At 44.4% G+C, this 27,501-nt stretch overlaps 1 protein-coding gene across 5 annotated transcripts in view; it reads left to right on the forward strand.

The window, feature by feature from the left end:
- NIN (ninein) overlaps positions 1 to 27,501 on the forward strand; it is a 133,128-nt gene that overhangs the window by 23,707 nt on the left and 81,920 nt on the right. For all 5 annotated transcript variants that reach the window (XM_073577669.1, XM_073577671.1, XM_073577667.1 and 2 more), the window contains exons 3-4: positions 2,244 to 2,325; positions 19,007 to 19,176. In XM_073577669.1, coding sequence (XP_073433770.1) covers positions 2,244 to 2,325; positions 19,007 to 19,176 — 252 coding nt within the window. The remainder of the gene's footprint in view (positions 1 to 2,243; positions 2,326 to 19,006; positions 19,177 to 27,501) is intronic.

Below are 27,501 nucleotides of genomic sequence, written 5' to 3' on the forward strand. Positions count from 1 at the left end.
TTCCAGCAATGTGTCATTTACTGGGCTGCTTGCTGCAGTTATGATTAAAAACACTTTTTCTCTATTGCAGATTTAGCAGTTCTCTGAATGCTGAGCTCTGTGTAACCCCGCCCACAACACTGATGGCCAATTTCTGTGTACACTGTGCATAGTCATTAAGCTATGTTAGGGGTGGGGTTGGACTACATGACAGGAGGTTTACTAGTCCACTAGTTATAATCTCCTGCTGATTAAAACAGTGATTTTTATCAGAACTACAGTAAGCAGTCCAGTAAGTGACACATCGCTGGAATCAGGGTCTCTTCCCCTACATTATGTTGCTCTCAGATTAGGTGGCAAAACCTGTCACAGATTCCCGTTACAGCAGCATTCCAGTCTCCAAAAAAGAAAAAAACCTATCCTCTGGATGGGGGATTGTTGCTTGATCGCGGTGAGACTTGTCTGTTTTCCCCTGGAGCCAGGAGAAGTTTATTAGAGCGGCTAGGCGCTCGCCCTGATACTACACTCATTGTCTATGCGAGTGGCAACAATTGCAGATCTACTATTTAATGGTCACAGTGTCCCTCGCAATCAGTCCAATTGCATCTTATATTTTGTGGCCCTTTTGAGAGATTTGTGTCTGATTTTTATTTATTTTTAAATTCTTTAATTTTATTTGTAAAAATGTCCGGCTTTCTCGCCTCCTGCCTCCTCTTGTAAACGGTTATTAGTTAGCGATTAGCAAAAAAAAATGCAAATGGGAGCAAACAGAATCACATGGCGGGTCACGCTAATTTGCCGTAATTTCCTGTTCGGATTCTGTTGCGCTCCGCACAGTTGCATCTTGAATTAAACTGATTAGATTGCGGGGCTAATTTATGACCGCCACCACTTTTATCAGGCTCTTTCCATGTAGTATAATCCCTTTGGGTTGTATCTGATCTGGTCACGGTGAAATTGCCGCAGGACGCAGGAGCCGGCACCATCTGTCTTGCCGTGCAGCTGTGTGGCTCGGAGGACGGGTGCAGATTACACCAGAACAATGGCCAGACATTCCTGTATCACCAGCTCCTTTCTTTTTTTATTTTTCTAAATAGAAGTAAAAATCATTATGCAATTAAGAAAAAATGTTTATTTTAATTTGGGGCCTGCATACAGAAAGTTTGAGGTTTGAACACCGTTCCCGGGCTGGATGGGTTTGGGTAAATGCCTAGCAACTTCTCCTACCGCCGGGGTTGACCCTGGATCGCTAGCCAGGGTCAGCGCTAGGACATTGTAAATTTCAGAAACTGTGGCCTGCCTCCTGTCTACCCCACTGATCGTGACATTACAGTTACCATCTATGGTGGGCCCCAGGTTGCCCTGGCCTGTGGGTCTCTTTGGCCCTGGTGGGGGTTAACTGTGTGGCCCTAGGGGTACTTTTTAGGAAGTGGCTCTCTGCAGGGGGCCCTTTCAGGCTTGCACTCTGGGGACTTCTTGGGGGGGCAGGATGGGGACTTACTGCACCCTTGAAAGTGCCTTTAGGGTGGCAATGTGAATCTGTGGGCATCTTGGGGATGGGAACTCTTGGGTGGGTGGGACTGTATAAAATACGGGGTGGGCATCTTGGGTAAGGGGGGGGGGGGGGAGACTCCGTGGCTCTGAGAGGCTTGACTTTACAGCCGGACAAATTGTGTCTCTTGGGCACTCTTGGGTAGGTGACATTGTGCCGTCCTTTGGTAAGGGGGGACTCTGTGGGTCTAGGAAGCTTTCACTGGGCACTCTGTGACTTTGAGAGGGTGGGGTACTGCTGAAAGACGAGGATTATGAAAGACAACCCTGTTACCGAAGACTTGCACACAAGAAGTCATACCATTTTTAAGCCTTTTTTTGCTACCTAATGACACAAACTTTTAATCATGACTTAAAATTTTATTTTTTACTATCAATTTATGTATACAGCCCCTATGCAAAACTACTCATCTATGGTTCCCGCAGCATGACCGATATAGCAATAAGTATTTGTGTGTTTTTTTTGTTTTTTTTTCTTCCTGCCTTAACACGGAGTCATTATTGTCCAGGGAGTTTGGATAGGAGCGAGGGGAGCACCTTGAGCCTCAGTAATGGTGGACTGATGTCATTGTGTGTAATGTGCGCTGTGCCTTCTTGGTGACTGTTACTATTGTGCATCACAAGGAGGACCCCAGAGATTTGGGTTGTTTCCAGGGGGAGATTTCGTCTCTCAGGTGGGAAATTGACAAACTGTCTTGTCCTTCTTTCCATAGATTCACTTTGACCAGTTTAAAGAAGCCCTTATTGATGCCTTATCCAGCACACTGTCCAGTAAGGAAAACTGCCCAGAACCAGGTATATGATCTGCTTTCACTGCAACATTTTTTTTAAATTATTTTAAATATTTTAACATAAAAAGGTGTATGTACTTTTGCAACATTTTTGTGCTTGAATGCGTCTAAAAACTTAAATAAAAAAATTAAACCACTTTGCAATGGTTTTGGTTAAAAATGTTCTGCTGTTCTATACCCACGGTTTCTGTGCAGACCTATGTGTCTCCATAGTTACAGACTACAAGCAGAGCCTGTGTAGTCTGATCCCGCAGTCATGTGTTACCCCAGTGTATCTTGTATTGTCTGCAGGGGAAGTGGAGTAAATCACAACTGCTGGATCTGAGGATGTACAATACATGACATTGTTCTGTAGCATGAACCCTAGGGGAAAATCGTGTGGAGGACCCCCGCTATGATTTCTATATGGACACAGGTTATCCTGGTGGGAAATTGCACATCAGATGTGGTTATTGCAATTTTCTGTTAAAAAAAAAAAAAAGCACTTCATCTTAATAATGTTACTTGTGTAGTATTTTCTCACTAGTGAAAGTCTGCTTGCTATCACTGAATGGAAACACTTTAGTTTACTTCTAGAGGTGATAAATTTGTCTTGATCTTGTTTAAGGCTGGTTACAGTGTTTCATCCTCTCATGCTTTCCCTGCTCGTTACAGTGGATCGGAGTCCTCATAACTTCTGCGCCTATTGCGTACATCTGAATGGGACTTGCGGAATTACAAACACTTTCATTACAAGTGGCAAAAATGTTGCAACCGGGCTCTCCTAAGATCATGGTTACAGTATATTGAGGCTCTTGTGGGATTGTGATTTGTGACCGTGTGTCGTGTCTCTCATTGGATTATGACTGTGTGTTTGGGCTGTCCTGGTTTCACAACTTGTTATGGTGTATCGGGGCTCTCCTGGGATCATGGGCTCAATACAGTCTATCAAGGTTGTTGTGCGCTCATAGCATATTGCATTGTCCTTGTGAGGTCTGGGCTTGTTACAAATAATCAGGACTCTCAATAGATTATTGCTCGTTGTTTCTGGTCTCTCAGGATTTCATGAATTCTTACCATGTATTGGGCTCATATGAGGGCATAGCTTATTACACTGTATCAGGGCTCTCGTGACTTCAGCATTCTTGTAAAATCAAGACTTCTTGCAGTGTTTCAGGGCGCTTGTGGGGTCATGACTTATTGCTTTGTATATGTGTCATCATGAGCTCTGGGCTTGTTACATTGAATCTGTGTCATCGTGAGGTCTGAGCTTGTTATGGTTTATCGGTGTCCTTGTAATATCCGGGCTTATTACATTGTATTGGTGTCCCCATAAGCTCTGGGCTTGTTACATTGTTTCGCTGTTCTCTTGTGAGGTCCGGGCTTATTGCTTTGTATCGGTGCCCTTGTGAGGTCTAGGCTTGTTACATTGTATCGGTGACGTCCGGGCTTATTACATTGTATGGTTGTTCTTTTGTGAGGTCCGGGCTTATTACGTTGTATCGGTGTCCTTTGAAATCGTCCGGGCTTGTTACGTTGTATCTGTGTTGTCGTGACGTCCGGGCTTATTGTGTTGTATCGGTGTCCTCATGATGTCGGGGCTTATTACGTTGTATCGGTGATGTCGGGGCTTATTACGTTGTATTGGTGATGTCCGGGCTTATTATGTTGTATCGGTGTCCTCTTGTGACGTCTGGGCTTATTACATTGTATCGGTGTTCTTGTGACATCCAGGCTTGTTACGTTGTATCTGTGTCCTCTTGTGATGTCTGGTCTTATTACATTGTATCGGTGTTCTTGTGACGTCCAGGCTTGTTACGTTGTATCGGTGTCCTCATGATGTCCGGGCTTATTACGTTGTATCGGTGTCCTCATGATGTCCGGGCTTATTACGTTGTATCGGTGATGTCCGGGCTTATTACGTTGTATCGGTGTCCTCTTGTGATGTCTGGGCTTATTACGTTGTATCGGTGTCCTCTTGTGACGTCTGGGCTTATTACATTGTATCGGTGTTCTTGTGACGTCCAGGCTTGTTACGTTGTATCGGTGTCCTCATGATGTCCGGGCTTAGTATGTTGTATCGGTGATGTCCGGGCTTATTACGTTGTATCGGTGTCCTCTTGTGACGTCTGGGCTTATTACATTGTATCGGTGTCCTCTTGTGACGTCTGGGCTTATTACATTGTATCGGTGTCCTCTTGTGACGTCTGGGCTTATTACATTGTATCGGTGTTCTTGTGACGTCTGGGCTTATTACATTGTATCGGTGTTCTTGTGACGTCTGGGCTTATTACATTGTATCAGTGTTCTTGTGACGTCCAGGCTTGTTACGTTGTATCGGTGTCCTCATGATGTCCGGGCTTATTACGTTGTATCGGTGATGTCCGGGCTTATTACGTTGTATCGGTGTCCTCTTGTGACGTCTGGGCTTATTACATTGTATCGGTGTTCTTGTGACGTCTGGGCTTATTACATTGTATCGGTGTTCTTGTGACGTCTGGGCTTATTACATTGTATCGGTGTTCTTGTGACGTCTGGGCTTATTACATTGTATCGGTGTTCTTGTGACGTCTGGGCTTATTACATTGTATCGGTGTTCTTGTGACGTCCAGGCTTGTTACGTTGTATCGGTGTCCTCATGATGTCCGGGCTTATTACGTTGTATCGGTGATGTCCGGGCTTATTACGTTGTATCGGTGTCCTCTTGTGACGTCTGGGCTTATTACATTGTATCGGTGTTCTTGTGACGTCTGGGCTTATTACATTGTATCGGTGTTCTTGTGACGTCTGGGCTTATTACATTGTATCGGTGTTCTTGTGACGTCTGGGCTTATTACATTGTATCAGTGTTCTTGTGACGTCCAGGCTTGTTACGTTGTATCGGTGTCCTCATGATGTCCGGGCTTATTACGTTGTATCGGTGATGTCCGGGCTTATTACGTTGTATCGGTGTCCTCTTGTGACGTCTGGGCTTATTACATTGTATCAGTGTTCTTGTGACGTCCAGGCTTGTTACATTGTATCGGTGTTCTTGTGACGTCTGGGCTTATTACATTGTATCGGTGTTCTTGTGACGTCTGGGCTTATTACATTGTATCAGTGTTCTTGTGACGTCCAGGCTTGTTACGTTGTATCGGTGTCCTCATGATGTCCGGGCTTATTACGTTGTATCGGTGATGTCCGGGCTTATTACGTTGTATCGGTGTCCTCTTGTGACGTCTGGGCTTATTACATTGTATCGGTGTTCTTGTGACGTCTGGGCTTATTACATTGTATCGGTGTTCTTGTGACGTCTGGGCTTATTACATTGTATCGGTGTTCTTGTGACGTCTGGGCTTATTACATTGTATCGGTGTTCTTGTGACGTCTGGGCTTATTACATTGTATCGGTGTTCTTGTGACGTCCAGGCTTGTTACGTTGTATCGGTGTCCTTATGATGTCCGGGCTTATTACGTTGTATCGGTGATGTCCGGGCTTATTACGTTGTATCGGTGTCCTCTTGTGACGTCTGGGCTTATTACATTGTATCGGTGTTCTTGTGACGTCTGGGCTTATTACGTTGTATCGGTGTCCTCTTGTGACGTCTGGGCTTATTACATTGTATCGGTGTTCTTGTGACGTCTGGGCTTATTACATTGTATCGGTGTTCTTGTGACGTCTGGGCTTATTACATTGTATCAGTGTTCTTGTGACGTCCAGGCTTGTTACGTTGTATCGGTGTCCTCATGATGTCCGGGCTTATTACGTTGTATCGGTGATGTCCGGGCTTATTACGTTGTATCGGTGTCCTCTTGTGACGTCTGGGCTTATTACATTGTATCGGTGTTCTTGTGACGTCCAGGCTTGTTACGTTGTATCGGTGTCCTCTTGTGACGTCTGGGCTTATTACATTGTATCGGTGTTCTTGTGACGTCCGGGCTTATTACATTGTATCGGTGTTCTTGTGACGTCCGGGCTTGTTACGTTGTATCGGTGTCCCCGTGATGTCCGGGCTTATTAGATTGTATCGGTGTCCCCGTGATGTCCGGGCTTATTAGATTGTATCGGTGTCATCTTTTGACATCCGTGCTTGTTATGTTGTAATAAGAAGAAAGCTCACAAAAGACCCGACATAACGTATCAGGGCTCTCCCTTTAACGCTGCCTGCATTAGTGTCAGCAGGACAGAAGCAGATTATTTGTATATGTATGTCATTCTCCACCACACCCCATCACAGTGTTTTTCACCCCTGTTGTTTTGTTTCTGACCATAAGTGGCCGATGTTTTGTCGCTCGCTTCACTGGCCAACGCTGTTTGTTGGCTAATTATTGACTTTGCAGTCAGACGTGCAATGTTTGCTCGCTCCTCTGTGGAGCACCTGAATCTGCTTGGCGTGCTCTTGTTGCTTGGCAACGGTGACTCCTCAGCTGTCACATCGCACTGGCGATCACAGAGGGTTTTGTTCTCAGAAATTAATTGCACGGATTTAGTCTTGCGCCTGCTGGATGTTCGGGGAGTTATGAGGAAGGACTGAGCGTCTGCATTATTCCATTGAAAGTCAATATTGTGCGGTTTGGATCATTATGGAGGAGCCCAAATTTTATAAAGTGATCGGCAGCACCATAAACATTTCCATTCAGTGACAACAAGAAGAGTGGTTGAATGTGCTAACTGTGATAAAGACGTTGTCAAAGGTGGCACAGATGTGCGATCTCCATAGTGCTGCACAATAGGGTGACTTTATGGGTAGAGGTCCTCCATAAAGTGCCTGTCATTGGGCCATAAGTAGGCATGGCGTTGCAAACTCCCAACATTCCCAGAGAAATGACTGGTATTGAATCATGCTGGGCATTATAGTTTCTCAACAGGCCGCATGTTGCCCATTACTGTTTTAAAGGGTCAAGGCTGCAGGGATGAGTGTGGCTGGAATTATGGAGGGTGGCTTAGTGACTGCAGCTGTTCAGTGTTACTAGAGCACTTGTGGTGGGTTTATAGATCGTTCTCTGTCCTGTGTCATCCCACCTAGACTCTATTCGAGTGATTTACACCAAGGTTCCTTAAATGGGTTGTCTGGACCAATTGATTTTCGTTTTTTAAAGGATCAAGGGAGGCATAAACCTAAAACTGAAAAATTAAAAAGCACAATTCTACCTTGCACCAATTTTTCATCTGGCCACTTGTAATCCTCCTAGGGTCCATGCCTGTGTCTACTTCCTCGCCCCTCTTGAGACACAAAAAATGTTGCCAAGCCAATTGGCGGTGGAGGTGGGACCTTAATGTCACCAGTGATTGGCTGAGCTGGCATCTCCCATCTACTGAGTATTTAGTGGACTCAGTAGTGGCGGAGTGTTGATGTAGGGGAGCACTGCCACTCTAAGCCTTTTTAAAGCCCAAAATTATGTGCCCAAACAACCCCTTTTTTATTATTATTATTATTATTATTATTATTATTATTATTATTATTATTATTTATACATCATATATCTTTTCCCTAAGGCACATGCTTCATAACCGGTAGCCATCTTTAGACTCTTTTCTTCACAGGGGAAGTACTCTATAACGAGTGAGGGTTTGCAATTTAGTTTCCAAACTAGTTCTATATATGAGAAGACCAAATATCTGTGATAGTTGGTGACCCCATTAGAGAGTACACATTGGGGCCCCGTAATGTCAGGTCAGGTTATGTTCCCTCTTGCCCTTTCTCCCCCCAAACACACTGTGCCTCATTTACACCATGGTTGAAGGACCATCTTCCAGGGGACACTCAAAGGCATATAGGATTAAATGGACCTGTTGGGAATCTAAATCCAGTTGGTGCAACACATTAAAAAAAAAACTTTTATCTGAGCGCTTCCTTAAAGGAAAGGCTCAGACTAAGGGTCTGTGCACATTTTGCAGTTTTTCCTTTTTTTTTTGTTTTGTTTTGTTTTTCTGTGCAGATTTAATGCAAAACTTGAAGGGTTTCCTAATGCCAGCAAAGTGAATGAGATTCCTAAAGTCTCATGCACACGTTGCTGATTTATATCTGCAGCATGTCAATTCTTTCAGCGTTTTTGCTGCAAATTTCACTCCTATTAATGAGTGTGGAAAAATCTGCACCAAAAACACATGTTCAAAACGGAGCAAAAAACTTGTCTATTTTATGTTTTTCCTGGCCAAGAGATGCAGAAATGGTGCAGAAATTCCTGCTGCAAATGTGAGCACATACCCTTAGGTTCCCCACTATACAGTGCAGTCTGTGGAAACCTAATCAGGATGCGATCATGATGGATGATCCGCTTATCCCCCTCCCCCACTCTCCTCCGCACTCTCCCTACTTCTTGCATTAGTCTTACTTTTGAAGTGAAGGGGTCATTTCGACCCGAGGAGAAGTGAATAGATGGATTCAGAGAAAGCATTGAGCTGAAGGGGCGAGATCCGGCACAATAGGCGGCCCCATTACTGCAGGACTCTGGGGGTTCTTACAAGGCTGAAACTAATCACAGGGTCCCAATTATCCCCTGTGAGCGCATCCTTCAGCGCTCATACAATGGCCCAGGTCTGATTCCCACTTCATCGTTTGTGCGGAGTATGAAGGGGCAGGAAGGCAGCTGCATGTGCTATATGGGGGGCTAGAATGACTTTTCTGTGTGAGTGCAAATTTTCTTCAGCTGTGCTCTCTAAATTACGGTAGTTCAAATTGCAGCCTTCATGTAAAAGCTAGAGTTTCTTAAAGGGGAAAGTAGAATTTGGTTCTTAAAGGAGTTTTTAAATTTGAATTGGAGCTTATGTATTCCAATTGCAAAATCTCTTCTTGGTGTCATTAAATGGAAATGTTTACATCCAACAAACCTATATAAAACTTTCTGCAAACTTTTCACAGCTGTGCGTTTGCTACACATGTATCCAGTAGATAAACAGTATGTACTCCAGGTTGATACATTCATATATTGTGGTGAACTCGGGAGGGGAGCTTTGAATCAGTAGACCCGCCGTTCACGGTTATAAGAGTTAGCCACATAGGTTCACTACCTTTTCATTCCCACTGCAGCCGGACCTCAAGTAATCATACCTTGCTCGTCAATTATATTTATGGGTGATCCCTCTAAAGAGGACCCCTGACTTGCTTTTAAAATGTGGTATCTTTATCTTGTGTAAACGCCGCCATTCTTCTGAATCCGGCGATGTCTGTCTTTTCTTCCTGCACCTCTCTGTTCATGAGATACGGCTCCCTCTTCCCTGTTTATAAATTTTTGTCTTTTTTTTTTTCTTCCCCAAGTGGGAGTGGTCCTTAAGTTAACGCCCAGAGATGCGTTGGGTCACGCCCACTTGGCTGATATGACTAGATTTTATATACAAGTAAGAGGGTCTGTATCTCGGGAACACAGGAATAAAAGAAAAAGATCACCGGATTCAGGAGAAATGCACCACTTACATCGTGTTAGGTGTCGGGTTCCTGCCTCTGCAAAGGAGCAATTCTGAGCCTTGCCTTCTGCGGTCTCCCATTCAGTCCTGACCACAGAGGAGGCTGCTCAGCAAAGGCGTCGATCCCTATGTCTTGCTCAGGCTAGTGCTGTCAGGTTGGTTGCTGCTACCACCTCTGCTTCAGCTTTATCAATCCGCACTAGTCAGCAGCGAGCAGCTCTGGAGGCTGTCCTTTTTGCAGCCTACTGAGCATGCCCGTGGGATGACCTCTCATTGGAGGTCGGAGGTCACATGCTCAGGTCCTCAAGCAGCTCAGATTGAACCATCAGGAAAGTCCCGGAAGGACGCTGCTATAAAAGGCTCAGCTAGTATAGACTCTAATTGTTATTTGTGTGTATGATGATGGATGCATGTGTCTGGTGACTGACTCATTAAGATTCCCTCCCTCTGGTTATGTTTGTGTTAGGGATTCAGAGTTAGAATCAGCGCCAATGGGTGGCTATGCTCACGCCACTGTACTCCTAGCACTCTGCACACACTAGCGACTGATGGTGTCGCCCACTGCAGGGCACTATTGTACTGTGGCAAGTGACAGCCACCGCCTGTGCAGCGCCGTGCGCAACCAGTACGCTTATCTGGCCCAACCCGGGGCGATTAGCGGCGTCCGCCTGAGCGGCACCGTGCACGCTTGCCTGTAATTGTATCTGTTCCTGGCACCGCAGTCGCGGCTCCGAGCGCTGATGGTCTAGAGCAGGGGTGGGGCCCGCAGTGGCTTTTCATGCGGCCCGCAGGCAGGTCCCTGGAGTCCCCAATGCTCGGGCGGCAGCTGTATCCTGTCAGCTGCCGACCCTTTAACCCCCAAGTGCACGGCACGCAGCGTTCATTACAAAACGCTGCCTGCCCTGCACATGAATGATGACATTGTCTGGGTGGGCGGGGTTAGCGTCTGGGTGGGCGGGATTAGCGCCCAATGCTCTCCCGTCCACATGTCCCGGAAGCGGAGATGCTGCCAGAGAGTCCACAGCGATCTCTGTGCGTGCTCGCAGCTCTGTGCCTTCCCGGGGATCTCTGTGCTGGCAGCTGTGTGCTTTTCTACTTGTAATCTGTGCCCCTCAGCTATGTGCTCCCCATGATCTCTGTGCCCCCCAGCTATGTTTCCACATGTGATCTGTGCCCCCCACCTATATATACCCCCTGTGGTCTGCGCCCTCCAGCTATGTGCCCCCCTGTGGTCTGCGCCCTCCAGCTATGTGCCCCCCTGTGGTCTGCGCCCTCCAGCTATGTGCCCCCCTGTGGTCTGCGCCCTCCAGCTATGTGCCCCCCTGTGGTCTGCGCCCTCCAGCTATGTGCCCCCCTGTGATCTGTGCCCTCCAGCTATGTGCCCCCCTGTGATCTGTGCCACTCCAGCTACATGCCCCTTTGTGATCAATGTGGCCCCAGCTATGTTTCCACATGTGATCTGTGCCCCCCACCTATATATACCCCCTGTGATCTGTGCCCTCCAGCTATATGCTCCCCTGTGATCTCCGTGCCCTCCATCTGTGCTTCCCCCCCCCCCCCAGCTATTTCCCCATGTGATATCTATGTCCCCTGTGATCTGTTCCCCCCAGCTATGTGCACCCCTGTGATATTTGTGGCTCCCAGCTTTGTGCCCACTGTTATCTATGTGCCCCCGTGCGTTGTACCCCCTGTGATGTTTGTGCACCCATGTGCCCCTGTGATCTGTCACCCAAAGCTATGTGCCCCTCAGGTATATGCACCCCTGTGATCTCTGTGCCCCACCCCTGTGATCTTCATGTCACCCCTCTGTGATCTGTCCCCCCCCCCCCCAGTGCTATATATCCCCCCACAGCTGTATGTGCCCCCCAAGTGATGTGTATGTTTCCCAGTGCTGCGTTTACAACGACAGTGCTGTATATCCCCCCCCCCCCCCGAGTACTGTATATCCTACCACCTGTGATATAGAGAGATAGAGAGAGATATATATATATATATATATATATATATATATATATATATATATATATATATATATATCTAATATCTCCCCCAGTGATGGAGAAGCACATTAAGGGTGAGTTACCGTAATTAATTGTTTGAGTAAATATACCGGGGTAATTTTCAAGGTGATCATTTTTGTGTGGCCCTTGAATGATGGTAGAAATTTCCAAATGGCCCCCGGATGGAAATAGGTTCCCCACCCCTGGTCTAGAGGGACTCTATCCTTTGTCTCTGGGACAGAGTCCTGTGAACGTTTAGCAGTGAGGAAACAGTTCGTCCCTGTACACACCGGGTCAGTGGTTAACCCGCCGGTGTTCAGTTAGTGCTCCGCCATTACTGAGCAGCAGTTTTACATCTCTGCGCGGTGGACCTCAGGTTGCGATCACACTTCCTTATATTTTATATTTAGTGTGATCTGCAACCCTAACACATCGGTTGATAACCTTTACATTTATGGCAGGTGACAAGTTCTCTTTAAGTTTTCCAGCTTTTACGTATATGTTGAGCATCAATTCTTTAACCATTTTCACAGACTCAGACTGAATAGATTGTGTATACTCGCTGACGGTTTGCTACCATTGCATCCTGTCTCAATAAACATATCCTGATTTTGTTTTACCTGCACCAATTCCTTATAAAAATAAATTTAAAAAAAATCAGTCCGCAGTCCAGACTTTTTGACTAGCGGACTGGGTGCAGTTGTAACGAATGTTCAGCCCTGAAAAGTATGAGACTGGGTTTTTTTAGCAGCTAGATTATTACTAACTGATCATTAAATGAATGAAAGCCTCAGAGGTAAATTAAAAAGTTTCATAACTTTTTCACGACGCCCTATTTGACTCCTAAATACCTGGACACCTTGGATGACTCGCCCGTGGTCTTGACTTTCGGGACCGTGATGCTTTTGCGGAGGATGCTTTCTCTGTGTTCGTATCTGATTTCCATATTTCCTAATGCCTAAATGTAATGTCTCATTTTTTGCAATTAGTCTTCGGAGACTTCATCCGCGCCATTAGTGACAGACTTTTTAAGAACCCCAGTGACTGCTCCACTTTAATCATTTCTTCTCATTCTGAACGCTTAGGACATAACTTTGCTAAATTAGCTGCTTGGAATATGAAACCAGAATTTTTTTTATTTTAATTTTTTACATAATGACAAGAGTGTAATTATACGCTCCTCAACATTGAAATTACAAGAGCAAGAAGAAAACGTGATGGAATTATGGAAATCACTGGATGGAGACATGTTACTGATCTACATATGAGAAAAAAATATGTAAACGACATTTGAGGAGCTCGTTCTACTGTGTTGTCTACATGTGCGCCCATGGCTGCAGGGTCACCAGACTTGCTCTCATGTGGGACGTCATTGGTCGGTGATTACACAGGAGCTGCCAGCCGCGGATCTTGATGATTTCCCCACGTGTATTCAGTGGCAGAACCTTCCTCAGACGACAATTAATCACCTCAGTGATGGCAGCCGAGGCTGGAGGTGCTGGGATTTCTGCACGTTTGCAGATCAGTAACCTCTATCCATCCTGTGATTTTCAGAACTGCTTGACTTTTCCTTCTCAGAGTGATATCAATGGTGGGGAGTGTATAATACTGCCATCCATCCCGCCTGCTTCACTCTTATTTTTACAAAAGTGCAGAGAGGCGCTCCAGACAGAACTTCAGCGGCATCTGTTCACGCCATGATAGGTAGCCGTGATTAAATTTGTCCCTCGCTAATAAATGAAAGAGATTAATTTAAGACCGAGGCCCGAAGGTTGCGGTGTTTGACCCTGTAGTAATGGCGCAGAATACAAGATTACTGTAGGGAGGGGAGTTTAGAAAATGGGTGAGATTTAATTTTGTGTTGGTCTGCATGGATCCTGTAATTACTAATTAGGTTTTGGGCACAGCTGCAACTTTTTAAGATTATTTTTTCGCTGGTAACTGTGAGGAGTCCCAATGTATAAAATAGTTTGCAGAATATTGGTGCTTTCTAGAATATATTGCGTGTGGCAGGAAGGAAAAGGAACCTGAGGCTTCTGGGCTCCGATGCCAAACGGGAAACCCATCCCACCTATTATGCACCATTTCTAAGTTGGAAAAAAAGATCAGGTAGAGTGGAAACAACCTGTCCAATCTTTGCGCTTCTTACCCCAGTGTTGTCTGGTTACTACACATCTCCCCCCTATTACCTTCCTTTACATAAGTTAAGTGTTTTTATCTATAGAATGGTAATGGGGGGAGATGTGTAGTAACCAAACACTGGGGTAAGAAGCGCAAAGATTGGGCAGGTCGTTTCCACTCTGCCTGATCTTTTTTCAATGGCAGATCCTGACAACGTTCACAGAGCTGTCTGCAGAATTCTAATTCTTGTAAGTAGCTTTGTTGCCCCCAATGGCCTTGATACTACTGAGATTGCCTTCACGATGTCCTTAGAAGTCCTGATGAGTCTGTTCTTCCTAACATGTATGACTGGTGAGGGAAGAGGTGGAGCGTGAGCCGAGCGCTGCCCCAGGCTTCCGCACAGGGCCGGGGTGAGCAAAGTGACTTTTCTCTTAGACTAGGTCATTTTTGTGCGATGCCACCTTAGTAACTGTTTTGCAGTGAAATCTGCCCAATAATTGCAATATTTCAGATTTCGTGCAATAACTGGAAGTCCTTTGTGTTCTCCATAATTTTACTACAAACCTAGACATCAGTCTTTCACATACATGAAACACGTGCCCATTATAGTCTATAGGGCTGTTCACGTGGCCGTTGCTTTTAGAATTAATTTTAGGTGGACATTCTGTCCACAAAAAATCATCAAGGTTATGTTTTGTTTTTCAAGGTTACAGGTCTGATAAAAATTCTGTCGGCTCTTGGATGCCATTCTAGTTGCATGCTAATGTTGGTTTTTCACCACTCGGACTACTCATTTTCTATACTCCTACATGGTAAAAGGAAAAACAGCCTGTGCTATCATCTGGTGCCTTTGGAGTGACGTCGGCTCTGGTCTCTCCAATCAGCGGCCGCTTATGGGCCCCTTTCCTCTCCTCCTTTGGCCGAAACTACTATCCAAAGTGAGAGATCCGCAGTTCTAACGTCACTCGGATGGCAGGTTTGTCCAAAGGAGGTGAGAGGGAATTGGATTGTTAGCAGCCGCTGATTGGCTGTAGGGCTCACGTGACATAAGACTGTCACATGAGCACCGGCATCAACTTTGCTGGAACGGCACCGGAGTTGAGTCTCGGCTGTTTTTTATTTTAACCTGGGGGGAAATAGTGATTGAGAGAGGATTGTTCAGGTGGTGGACAACCCCTTTAAAGAAACACTATAATATTATTAATAATATAAAAATATGATTTATTATTTACTGATTATGTAAATAAGTTAATATTAAAATAAAGTGAATAAAATAATTTTTTGTGTTTTTATTTACTTTAACCCCTTAGTGACGGAGCCAATGTTTTAAATTCTGACCAATGTCACTTTATGTGGTAACTCTGGAATGCTTCAACAAATCCCATTGATTTTGAGATTTTTTTTGTGACACATTATAATTTATGATAATGGTAAATTTAGGTTGATATGTTTTGTGTTTTATTTATAAAAAGTTTCAGAAATTTGACAAAAATGTAAAAAAATGTAATCCATATAAGCATATCACACTAAAACATTAATAAATAACATTTCCCACATGTCTGCTTTACATCAGCACCGTTTTTAAAACGCTAATTTATTTTGTTAGCCTTTTAGGAGGTTTAATAATGTAGCAGCAATTTTTAATTTTGTCAAGGAAATTTACAAAATTCATTTTTTTGAGGGACCTATCCAGGTTTGAAGTGAGTTTAGGGGTCCTATATATTGGAAAACCCCAAATGTGATACCATTTTAAAACCAGTACCGCTCGACATATTGAAAACTGCTGTCAAATAGTTTATTCAGGTGATTTTCAGGAATTAATGCAAAGTAGTATAGCAGGAATGAAAAAGCGTTTGTTTACCACCTAAATGTCGCTGACTTCTGAACTGACCGCTAGAGCCATGAGACTCTAAAGGCCCCGTCACACTAAGCGATATCGCTATAACGTCACCGATTTTGTGACGCAGCAGCGATATTGCTAGCGATATCGCTATGTGTGATACTTGCCTCCGACCCGCACCCCCGCTGGTTATCGCTGATCGCGCGAGAGCGGCCTGGACCGTTTCTTGTCGTCAGCTTCCTGCTGGGCTTCCTGCTGTGGCGACGAGCGACGCGTGGAGCCGGGAGGGAGGACGTCAGGATCGCCTCATCTGACAGGTAAGTAGCGACTGCCGACCGCTGCTATGTCGCTGGTGAGATCTGCCTGTGTGGCAGCTCACTAGCGACCACTTAGTGATGCACCAGCGATCCTGACCGGGTCATATCGTTGTTGGGATCGCTGGTGCATCGCTAAGTGTGACGGTACCTTAAGGCCGCTATTTGGCCATGAACTGCTATGGTAAACATCAGGAGCACACAATCATGATCTCGGTGAGTCAGTTAGATTAAAGCAGAAGTCCCCACAAGCTATTAACCATTTATTAGATGTCACTTTTGACAGCAGCAACTAAGGGGTTAAACAGATCTGGATGGTGCCAACACTAATCATTTGTTATACAGCAAGTTGTCAGTTATAGTGGACAGCCGACAGCTGCTGGATTGTCATCTGTATGGGGATGCTATTCTCTTATATCTCAGGTCAGTAAATATACGTATTGGCTGTCATTAAGGGGTTAATTTTTTTAATTTACTTACGGTATTTACATAATAGTTAAATAAACCAACATTATTATTATCTTATTTACTTATTTAATAATAATGTAAAAAAAAATAAAATACAATTCTTTTCTTTTTTTTTACATTATTATTAATAATGTATTACTTTTTAATTAAGATTTGCATTTTTTTTAACGCTATTGTATTTTTTTTTTTATGTTCCTGGCAGGCCATTAAAGCATATTATTATTATTTATTGTTTTTCAATCCACCAGTAAATTGTAGTAATTAGAATATTTCTACTTTCTTACCGAGACGTTGTTTCTCTATGGGCGGCCATTATGCAGTTGAAAAGCAGAACTCTAGCGTCTCGCACAGAGATCAGAGCAGTCTCCGCTGCTGCTGATTTTACAGGGGCAATGTGTTTTTGTTTTTTGTTTTTTTCCACCAAAATAAAATAGTTCTCAGGGCTGGACATTAAATAATGTATCCAGCGAGCCTCCAGATAATACACTTCAAGCCCCCTGCTCACTACTAAAGGAATATATCGGCAGGAAGATGTATCATAAGGTGTTTTGAAGTGTTCGGCTCAAAGGCCTCTTGCCATTTGATGTGAAGGCTGAAGATGTTTTTGCAATTTTTTTTCTATTTTGTGTGATCACATATCAACACTTCTTTGCTTCCCACTCCTGCACCCGCTCTCTTCAACCAAGATCTTATTAATTTCATGTCGTCCAGACATTTCTTTTGTCCTTGAGCCACATGTAGGAATATAAATTAATGGGAGCAAATGATGTTATTAAAAAAACCCTCACTGCTGAACACAAGGGGATCCCGACCACCCAGGTTTATATTGTGCTAGCTGTAAGATTCCCTTTGTTAGTCTGTATAATAAACCTGTCTTGTACAAATGATGAGGATTATTCACAATACACTAAATGGGGTAATGAAAACCCAAAGGGCTAGGACTTTTTGGCAACCATTATACAATGCTTCCAAGGTTTTATTGATTGTGCATGGGGGAAATGATGGGAAAGTAGTGATAGATTTACCACCCAATGGAAGTATTTGGTTTAATAAAAGTTCCTTGTAGACAAACGTTCATGGTTCGGCTGGTTTTGAAGCAGATTTTTTTTTTTATACATGTTGATCCAGTTGGGGCTAAATTGATTACTCATTCCTACTTGCCCATCCATTCTGAATGTAGTCTTGTACATCCTGGCAACAATGTCTTCCCTTGGTTGATGTTGGCCAAACAACTTGACCTTAAATACTCCTACTGTGGCCTTTTGTATTTAATTATGGTATCATAATTGGAGCAGAAAAGTCTCTGTGAAATTACTTTACAAACCTCTTGATAAAGCTGCCTAGATACATATGTTAGATGGTGGCTATTATTTCGCCATGACTTGCACCTAAAATCAATGGCAATGGCCAAGCCATGAGTGTAGTTCATCTCATTTTGACCAAATTAGATCCATTGTGCGGGTGGTCAAACTGTCGCTCATGGTTGCAATGGGCCTAATAGATTTGGCATTACTCCTTGAAGCTAGACTTGCCAGACTTGGAGCTTTATTTGTTGGCAAGAGCTTCCAAATTTATAGCAGTTGACCTATAAAAGCTGCACTTGGATGGAAACTAATCAAAATATCCTTGTAGCCAGCATAAGGTCTATGAAACTGGACCAAACCTTGGCCTTTTAAAAGTCAAGATTTTAGCTAAAAGTAGGAAAGTCAAGTATGCGATGGAAGGCATTGGTAATTTTGACCAATTTTTGACCTTGAGCTGTCTCCCATTCAGAAGTTTCCAAAGGCTGGTCTAACCTCACAAACCATTACCAACATGTCCTCTAGGTCAAATAGGCTTTACTATCATAAATTCTAAACTCCAGAATGCCCAACTACTCCTGGCAAATTCATGATAAAGTCTAGTTGCCTCATTGAAGATGCAGATTATGGTCTGCGGATTTGGATCTGTCCTTGAACTTTACTACCAGAAACTATAAAGTCCTGAACTCCCAACAGATAGTCTAGTAGACCAGTGAAAAAATGTTGGTAAAGGTCCAAGAGGTTAGACTAGTTCTTGGCATTTAGTGTTTACTACCATAATTTGGAAGCTTGTGAAGCCCAATCTGCTGTTGACCTATGGTAGGTGGAGTACTTGTTTGTATGTTATATATACCCTTGATGGATGCAAGTTCTGTCATATACGGGTCCAATACATATATGAAAGGACTATTAAGTGTTTCGAGAACTTGGTATAGTGATGACAATCAACAAAATTTACACATGTATATAGTCAATGGTGGAGGTGTAGGAAGACTTCTAGAGTTCTATGGTAGGACTGTTGGTAAATGTCTGTCATGTATGTAAGCTTGCGGATCCTGCGGGTACAGTGAAGGAGCTTTCTGAAGGTTGACTGCTTAGATACCTTCAGAAAGTTACTTTTTGTATTCCCGTTTTAATTAAGCCTGATTCTTTTGAAGGGATTTCTTTTCATTATGTAACATTTCCTTTTCCATAAACTCTTTATCACAAGAGGCCAGAGGCGCTTCCATCGATCTTCGCACAGAGAACTAAACTACTTTATTTTGATTTTGACACTAGATTGCTCCCCCGAAGCCCAGCCTAAATACATCAAAGATGGCAAGCGGTACGGCCGCCGCTCTGTGCCAGAGCTTCAAGATTCGCTGGAAGAGTTTGATGAAGAGACTGTAATTGAACCCGAAGATGAAGTGACGAGGTCCTCACAGGTCAGCTCCAGGAACTGCGAAGAGGTAAGTAAATTAATTTCATGGCTTTAGGGGGACGTTATTTTTCATTGCCACCTGGTGGGTGACTGATACTTGCTCTGGATTCTCTTAAGCTGCTATCTTTGGTGGATCTTCTTGAATTTAGGTCGGTATGGTTAAGAAACCTAATTGTGTCTTGGATAGTTCATCATTATGCGCAGTTATGGGTTTGGGATGGATGGGTTACATTAATCTGATTTGAATTAAATCCTAACCTTGAGTGACTGTATCTGAGCAGATTTATTGGTCGTTTGTACAACTATCATGGCTAGTGCTTAGTTATGTTTGGGCTGTAGGGTGACATAGTGGTAGGCTCCATGGCTCTACTTTTCATCACCTGGATGAATATAGTTTGCAGCATAGTCCTCTATCTCAATCCCCTGGTCAAGGCAGAGTGACTTCTTGGGTCAGCGTCGGCCTTCCCATTGCTGTGTACTTGGTTAGTGGAACTTGGCTTAAATGTGACCTGAGCAGCTTCTGCGTGGAGTCTGCATCTTCTGACCATGTTCATATTAATATTTTGGCTTTAATTGCACAAACCCATAAGAGAGCATTTAAAATTTAAAGTGCTTCCCCAACAAGCAATTGAGACCACTGCACTCCATTTCTTTATTACAGAGCACCATTTGCCCATGCACAGTTGTCCAGAATTTAGACACTTATGATGTATCCATGGGTTAGGTCAGGGGCAGACATACAGGTGCATCTCACAAAATTAGAATATCATCTAAAAGTTAATTTATTTCAGTTTTTCAATACAAAAAGTGAAACTTGAAATAGATCACTCTGTTTGTAATGACGCTATATAATACAAGTGTTTATTTCTGTTAATGTTGATGATTGACTTACAGCCCATAAAAACCCAAAAGTCATTATCTCAGTATATTAGAATACTTTACAACACCAGCTTGAAAAAATGAGGGCAGTGGGAAGCATGAAGTGCTCTAAAATTTCCTGGTAGACGGCTGCACTGACTTTGGTCTTGATAAAACACAGTGGACCTACACCAGCAGATGACATGTGTTCCATAGACCATTACTGATTGTGGATGCTTCACACTAGACCTTGGAAACAATGGTCCCAGAGTCTTGAGGAAGAGTGGAGAGACAGATAATCCAAGCTGTTTAAGGTCTAATGTGAAGTTTCCACAATCAGTGCTGGTTTGGGGAACCATGTCATCTGCTGGTATAGGTACATAGGTTTTATCAAGGCCAAAGTCAGTGCAGCCATCTACCAGGAAATTTTAGAGCACTTTATGCTTCCCTCTGCCGACAAGCTTTCTGGAGTTGGAACTTTCATTCTCCAGCAGGACTTGGCACCTGTCCACACTGCCAAAAGTACCAATACCTGGTTTAGAAACAAAAGTATCACTGTGTTTGATTGACCAGCAGTCTCACTTGACCTTAACCCCATAGAGAATCTATGGGGTATTGTCAAGAGGCAGATGAGAGACACCAGACACAACAATGCACACAAGCTGAAGGTTGCTATCAAAGCAACCTGGGCTTCCATAACACCTCAGCAATGCCACAGGCTGATCGCCTCCATGCCATGCCGCATTGATGCAGTAATTAATGCAAAAGGAGCCCCGACCAAGTATTGAGTGCATTTACTGAACAAACGGCTCTGGCAAAAATTAAGAGACCACTGCAAAATTTTCAGTTTGTCTGATTTTTCTCTATGTAGGTATATTTTTGAGTAAAATGTAAATTGCTCTTTTATTCTATAAACTACTGACAACATGTCTCTGAATTTCCAAGCACTAAATTTTGTATTTATTTTCAGAAAATGAGAAATGTTTAAAATAACAAAAAAAGCAGTGCTTGCAGGCTTCATATAATGCTAAGAAAACAAGTTCATAATCATTTAGAAACAACAATACTAATGTTTTAACTCAGGAAGAGTTCAAAAATCAATATTTTGTGGAATAACCATGATTTTTGCTCACACCTTTCATGCGTTTTGGCATGCTTTCCACCAGTCTTTAACACTGTTTTTGTGTGACCTTGTGCCACTCATGCTTCAAAAATTTAAGCAGTTCTTCTTTGTTTGATGGCTTGTGACTATCCATCTTCGTCTTGATTACATTCCAGAGGTTATTAATGGGGTTCAGGTCTGGAGATTGGGCTGGCCATGACAGGAATTTCATGTGGTGGTCCTTCATCCCCCACATTGATTGACCTAGCTGTGTAGCATGGCACATTGTCCTGCTGGAAAAAGCAGTCCTCAGAGTTAGGGATCATTGCTTGAGCAGAAGGAATCAACTGTTTTTTTTTTTTTGTCAGGATAACCTTGTGTGAGGCTTGATTCATACGTCCTTCGCAAAGATTAACCTGCCCAATTCCAGCCTTGCTGTAGCATCCCCAGATCATCACCGATCCTCCACCAAATTTCAGAGTGGGTGCAAGACACTATGGCTTGTATGCCTCTCCAGTTCTCCGTCTAACCATTAGACGGCCAGGTGTTGGACATAGCTGAAAATTAGACTCATTAGAGAAGATTACCTTACTCCAGTCCTCTATGGTCCAATCTTTATGGTCTTTGACTAACTTCAGCCTGGCTCTCCTTTGCTTTTCATTGATGAAAGGCTTTTTTTCTAGCTTTACATGACTTGAGCCCTTTCTCTAGGAGCCTGTTATGAACTGTTCTTGCCAAGCAATTCACCCCAGCTGCCATTTGCCATTTCTTTTGTAGGTCACTTGATTTCATCCTGCGGTTGCTGAGTGTCATTCGAATAAGATGATGGTCAATCCCGGTCAGTGGAGAGTCATTTTCGCCCTCTGCCGGTCTGTAGCTTTAATTGTGTCCAATGTCTGCTGCTTGACCTTGTTGTAATGGACTGCTGTCTTAGAAATTTTAAGGATGGAGGCAACATGACGCTCACTGTATCCCTCTGCTAGTAAAGCCAGAATTGAGCCCTTCTTTTCCTCACTCAAGACTTTTTTCTTTTCAACTTCTTAGGATTAAAAAAATATTGTTTACCATGCCAATTACTTTTGGGATATTACTAGCACTTGTTTTGCCATCCAACTTGTCCTATTGCAAGAGGATTGTGAAACCACAGCAGGGTTTTTTTTTATACTTTCCTTCATTAAATAAGATTTGGTTCAGGTGATCACCTAATCAGAAGCACATTAAGTAGAGTGAGGTGTTTTCTGGTTGGAATTCAACTGACACTGGAATGAAATGGCTATCGGACATGTAGAGAAGCTGATTTTTATAAAACTGTGCAGTGGTCTCTTAATTTTTGCAAGAGCTGTACATTTCAGAAGGCCAACATTTCGGATTTTAAAATAATTTTTCAAGCTTTTATAGAGTATTCTAAATTACTGAGATAATGACTTTTGGGTTTTCTTTGGCTGTAAGCCATAATCATCAACATTAACAAAAAATAGGCATTAGACCTGCCGGTAATTATGCGTCCAGGATTCCATCCTGACAGCAGCATGGAGGACGTCCTCCTCCTCCTTACAGGGACAGGAAAGCACATGAGAGGTTAAAAGGTCCTACTTCACCCCCTTCCCTCAGTGTTATAAAAAGCACCACGCGATGGATAGTGCAATATAACACTTTATTGAACAATATCATATTTCGCCATATGACATATCAGAGTTAGGGAGGGAACTACCCGTGTTGTCAGGATGGACTAATGCCTATTTTCCAAGACGGCCCTCCTGACAGCACAATGAAGAATACCAGAGTACCTCCTCAGGGTGGGATTACTGCCTGGAGAACCTTTCTGTTTGGCCAGAAAGTACATCGAACTTTTAGTGCCTAAAGAATGTAACTGGACCTGCCTAGGTCACAGCCTTACAGATCTGGTCTATTGAGGCCCCTGCTCTCTCCGCCCAGGAGGTAGAGACTGCTCTAGTTGAGTGGGCCCTCACACCTTTGGGGGGAGAGATCCCCTCCGACTGGTAGGCTAGGGAAATAACTGAGGTAATCCATCTTGTAATACATGCTTTAGAGGCGCTCTTATCCTTGTTTTTGCCCCCAAACAGGACAAACAAATTATGGTCCTGTCTCCAGCTGCGGGTGGCTTCTAGGTAGTCAATAACTGCCTGTCTAACATCCAGTGAATGTAGGGACTGCTCCTTGCTATTTAAAGAATTTGGGCAAAAGGAAGGTAATACTATCTCCTGATTTATGTTTTGCCAGGATGCTACCTTGGGTACAAAGACGGGGTCTAATTTTAAGATTATCTGATCCTTCCAGATCTGGAGATATGGGTCCCGGGTAGACAAGGCCTAGATTTCCCCCACTTATTTAGCTGTGGTAATAGCCACTAAGAATGTTGTTTTAATCGTTTGGGTTGAAATGGACATTTGTTCTTCTGGAAAATAAGGTTCTCTACATAGAGACCTGAGGATCAGGTTTAAATCCCAAGGAGTGGTCAACTTCCTAATAGTAGGGCGCATTCCCTGTACTGCCCTGACGAACCGTATTATCCATGGGTGAGAGGCCAGGGGGTAATCAAAGTAACTGCTCAAAGCAGAAATCTAGACTTTTAGGGCACTGGGTCTAAATCCCTTATTAAACCCGGCCTGAAGAAAGTCCAAGACCCCAGGGATATCTGGAGAGCCTGATAAAGGGTTGGACCTGCCACCTTCCAAACAGAACCTCTTCCAGATCTTGTAGTATATTACCGAGGTTACTGGCTTTCTGCTAGACTGAATAGTAGTTATGACCTGGTCCGACAAGCTCTGAGCTTTCAGGATCCATGCTGACAGATGGAGTTTTCCCGGGTTCTGATGGAAGACTGGAGCCTGATAGATTGTCTTCCCTCTGAGGAAGTAGTATCGGATCTTTTACTGCCATGGCTCATAGTAGTGGGAACCAGCTTCTCAGCCAGTACGGAACAATTAGGAGGACCTTTGCTTGCTCTTTCTGTGGATGGCGGGGATGAGTGCTAGCTGAGGAAATGCGTAAGAGAGGGACCTGTCCCACTTCTGACTCAGCGCGTCGACTGCCTCTGGAGCGATCAACGGATTCAGTGAGTAGAACCTGGGCACCTTTGAGTTCTTCCTGGTCGCAAACAGGTCTATCCGAGGGGTTCCTCATAAATGACACAGATACTCGAACACCTCTTTGTTCAGCTCCTCCGTCTGCTCAGGTAGTGTTCTACCACGTTCTGAGAACCCTCGAGATGAACTGACGATATCGAGAGGACCTTCCACTCTGCCCAGGAAAAGATTCTTCCTGCCAGATCCTGGAGTGCTCAATGTCTGTCTGGGTCCCCCTTGATGTCTCAGGAATGAAACCGCTGTTATGTTGTCTGAGAAAATTCTGACGTGCTGATTCCTCGAATGTGCCCGATTCTGCCTTAGAGCTTCCCATGCGGCGTAGAGTTACCTGTAGTTGGAAGGCTTGCAACGAATCTCTTCTGGCCATCTGCCCTGAAGGATTTTTCCCTTTATAGATGAGCTCCCCATCCCCATTCGCTGGCGTCTGTAGTGATTACCACATATGGGCTGGCGATACACTGGATGCCCACCTGTAGATTTCTTGGTTGGGTCCACCAGCGTAGTGATCTTTTTGTCGCTGGGGTAAAGGACATTATCTGGTTGAGAGAAGACTGTTGCCAATCCCAGACAGACAGGATGTCTCTCTGCAGAAATCTTGAGTGGAATTGCACCCATCGGACGCAAGGGATGTGCAAGCTGTCATCAGGCCCAACACCTTCATGGCTGATCTGATGGAGACGCAGCTTTTTAATAGGTCCTTGACTCTGCTCTGTATTAACTCCTGCTTCTCTGCTGGTAAGAAGGATGTTCTGCACCTGGAATCCAGCAGAACCCCCAGAAACACCTTCCTGGTCTCCAGTGTTAAGGCCGAGTTTTGGGTGTTTATCGACCAACCAAATGATTCAATCATAGAGATGGTCAGGTCTGTGTGCCGAATCAGTTCTTCCACTGATCCTGCCGCCAATAGGAGGTCGTTCAGGTATGGTACTATGACGACCCCCTGATTTCTTAGGTAAGCCACCACTTCTGCCATCAATTTGGTGAAAACCCGGGGGAGAGAGAGAGCGAACAGACTTTAGGGTTAAATTTGCGGCCGAGTTAAGTATTTTGGCCATGCGCAGTGTGAAGTGCGGATCCTGCCGGCCGAAAAAACGTTGCATGGTCCGTTCGGGCATGTCGGTGGACGGCAAAATTTTGGCGGGTCCGCAAAAAAACGGATCCAACGGATGGCCATCCGTCAAGATCCGCCGGTAATGCAACTCAATGGGAAAAAAAACGGATCCGCCAAACAAAATGGCGGATCTGTTTTTTTTGGCAAAACGGCGGATCTTGACTGATTGGACAAAAAATGAAGTGTGAAACAGGCCTAAGGCTCCCGAATATTAAGTCCTGTATGGACTGTGGTTTTGGGTCCTCTCCCACTTGCATTGTATCTCTCACTGCCTGTACCAAGTCATCTGTATCATCGGCAGAAAAAAGGTATCTTCTGCCCCGTTCCTGTCAGAATTTTGCCGCCTTCCTCCCGGTCAGATTCCGGGGGTTGGGATCCGTCATCTGAGCTTTGCTCCATCTCCCACCTAGGCCTCTTAAGGCACGGACCTGGACTGGGAGGTTGTGGGTGAGAGAAGCTAGATATAGAGGCCTGCACTTCCTCCCGGATGAGGGACCTCATTTCTGATAAAATGGATGGGTGTTCCTCCCTTACAATCTTGGCTGTACTGGTGTCAGAGGGTCCTGATATAGGTGTTCAGAAGTCTCGTATGGCAAACAGGACATCGCTTGGATTTTGAGGCTTTGCCCGTCCGCTTGGGTGTAGACAGGGGCGTAGCTGGGGTTCCCTTGTCCCTACGTCCTGATCCGTCTTGCTTGGCTCTTCCATGCTGCCACCGTACGCCCTGCGAGATCCAGGCACTCAGTCTGGTCTCGCTATATTCTGCATTCCTCCTGCGCGGTCAGTGACGTCACCGGAAGTGCGACGTCTTTCCTGGCCGCGACTTCCGGAAGAAGCCTGCTGTCCGCCGTCCGTGCCAAGAGCCTCCCACCGGGAGGAGCGGCTTACCCAGGAGCATGTCCGCTCGACTGGTCTTTGGGGCAGAGGGACTCTCCACCGGGGAGTTTTGGCCCTGGGCCACTTGACAGGGGGAAGGATCTTAGACAAGCTGCACGATCCCCCTGAGCCCGGTAAGCTGCTGTTGCTGCTGCTCTCCTGTGTCCCTCCATGCAGGGACAGGAAAAACACTGAGGGAAGGGGAGCGGGGTGGGACTTTTTAACCTCTCGTGTGCTTTCCTGTAAGGAGGAGGAGGGCGTCCTCCATGGTGTTGTCAGAAGGGACCTCATGGAAATAAACACTTGAAATAGATCACTCTGTTTGTAATGACTATATAATGAGATTTTCACTTTTTGTACTGAAGAACATAAATAAACTTTTTGGTGATATTCTAATTAGTCAGATGCGCCTGTATCATTGGTGCATCCTGTGCGGTCGCACAGTGGCCCAAGAGGTAAGGGGGGCAATTTGTACCTCCAAACTAGGAGTATTTGTGCATTATGAGGAGCTCTTGGGCTGCAAAGGGCCCATATACTGTTCTTGCACAGGACTCTCTCTTGTCTGTGTCCGCTATATGGATACGGGTCATCAATATCTGATTGGTGGGGTCCAACATGTGGCACGCCCACAATCCGCTATTAGCAGTTCCCACAGCAGCCCGAAGTAAATAGTATACAGAGCCATAGCTGCACAGAGTTGTATGTTGTGTAGTGGCTGTTTTCAGGTACTGAGCTGAGATCATTGATTTCAATGGGAGCTGAGCTGCAGTACCCAAGAACGACCACTATCCAGTGTTCGGAGCTGGTCCATACACTGTCAACTTTTGGTGGCCGCAACTCAAGATTTCAACTGATTTGATGGTGTATCATTGGTATTTTAGTCCTGGACACTCCCTATAAATTGCATTCACACCGCTATTATTAAATAAAATAAAACAATTGCAGTTGCAGACTTGACAGGCTCCGTTTTACCCTTCTGCAATGCAATATAATCTATAGTACTATTATACATCACTCCATCAGAGTAGTGGTGCCCGAGTAGGAATCCATTCCGTGATTGTATACAGAGAAAAACTCATCACTCGGGGGTTGAGCAGTAGAATCGGAAAGGGCCGGAATTTAGGATCGAAACGTCAAATGGACCGATGCCGGAGTTGCCTTCACATTGCATGCACTCTTCTGCCATTTACATTGGAGCACTGGCTATAAATTGTCCGTGTGTGCTCCGTATTCTGGCCTGAAGGAATCATTATATTGATTATTACCACTTTTGTTTAGATAATTGTGAGCAGTTTATGA

This window comes from Dendrobates tinctorius, unplaced genomic scaffold (assembly GCF_039654945.1).
Source record: "Dendrobates tinctorius isolate UK_male_01 unplaced genomic scaffold, ASM3965494v1 ptg000057l, whole genome shotgun sequence".
Taxonomy (NCBI): domain Eukaryota; kingdom Metazoa; phylum Chordata; class Amphibia; order Anura; family Dendrobatidae; genus Dendrobates; species Dendrobates tinctorius.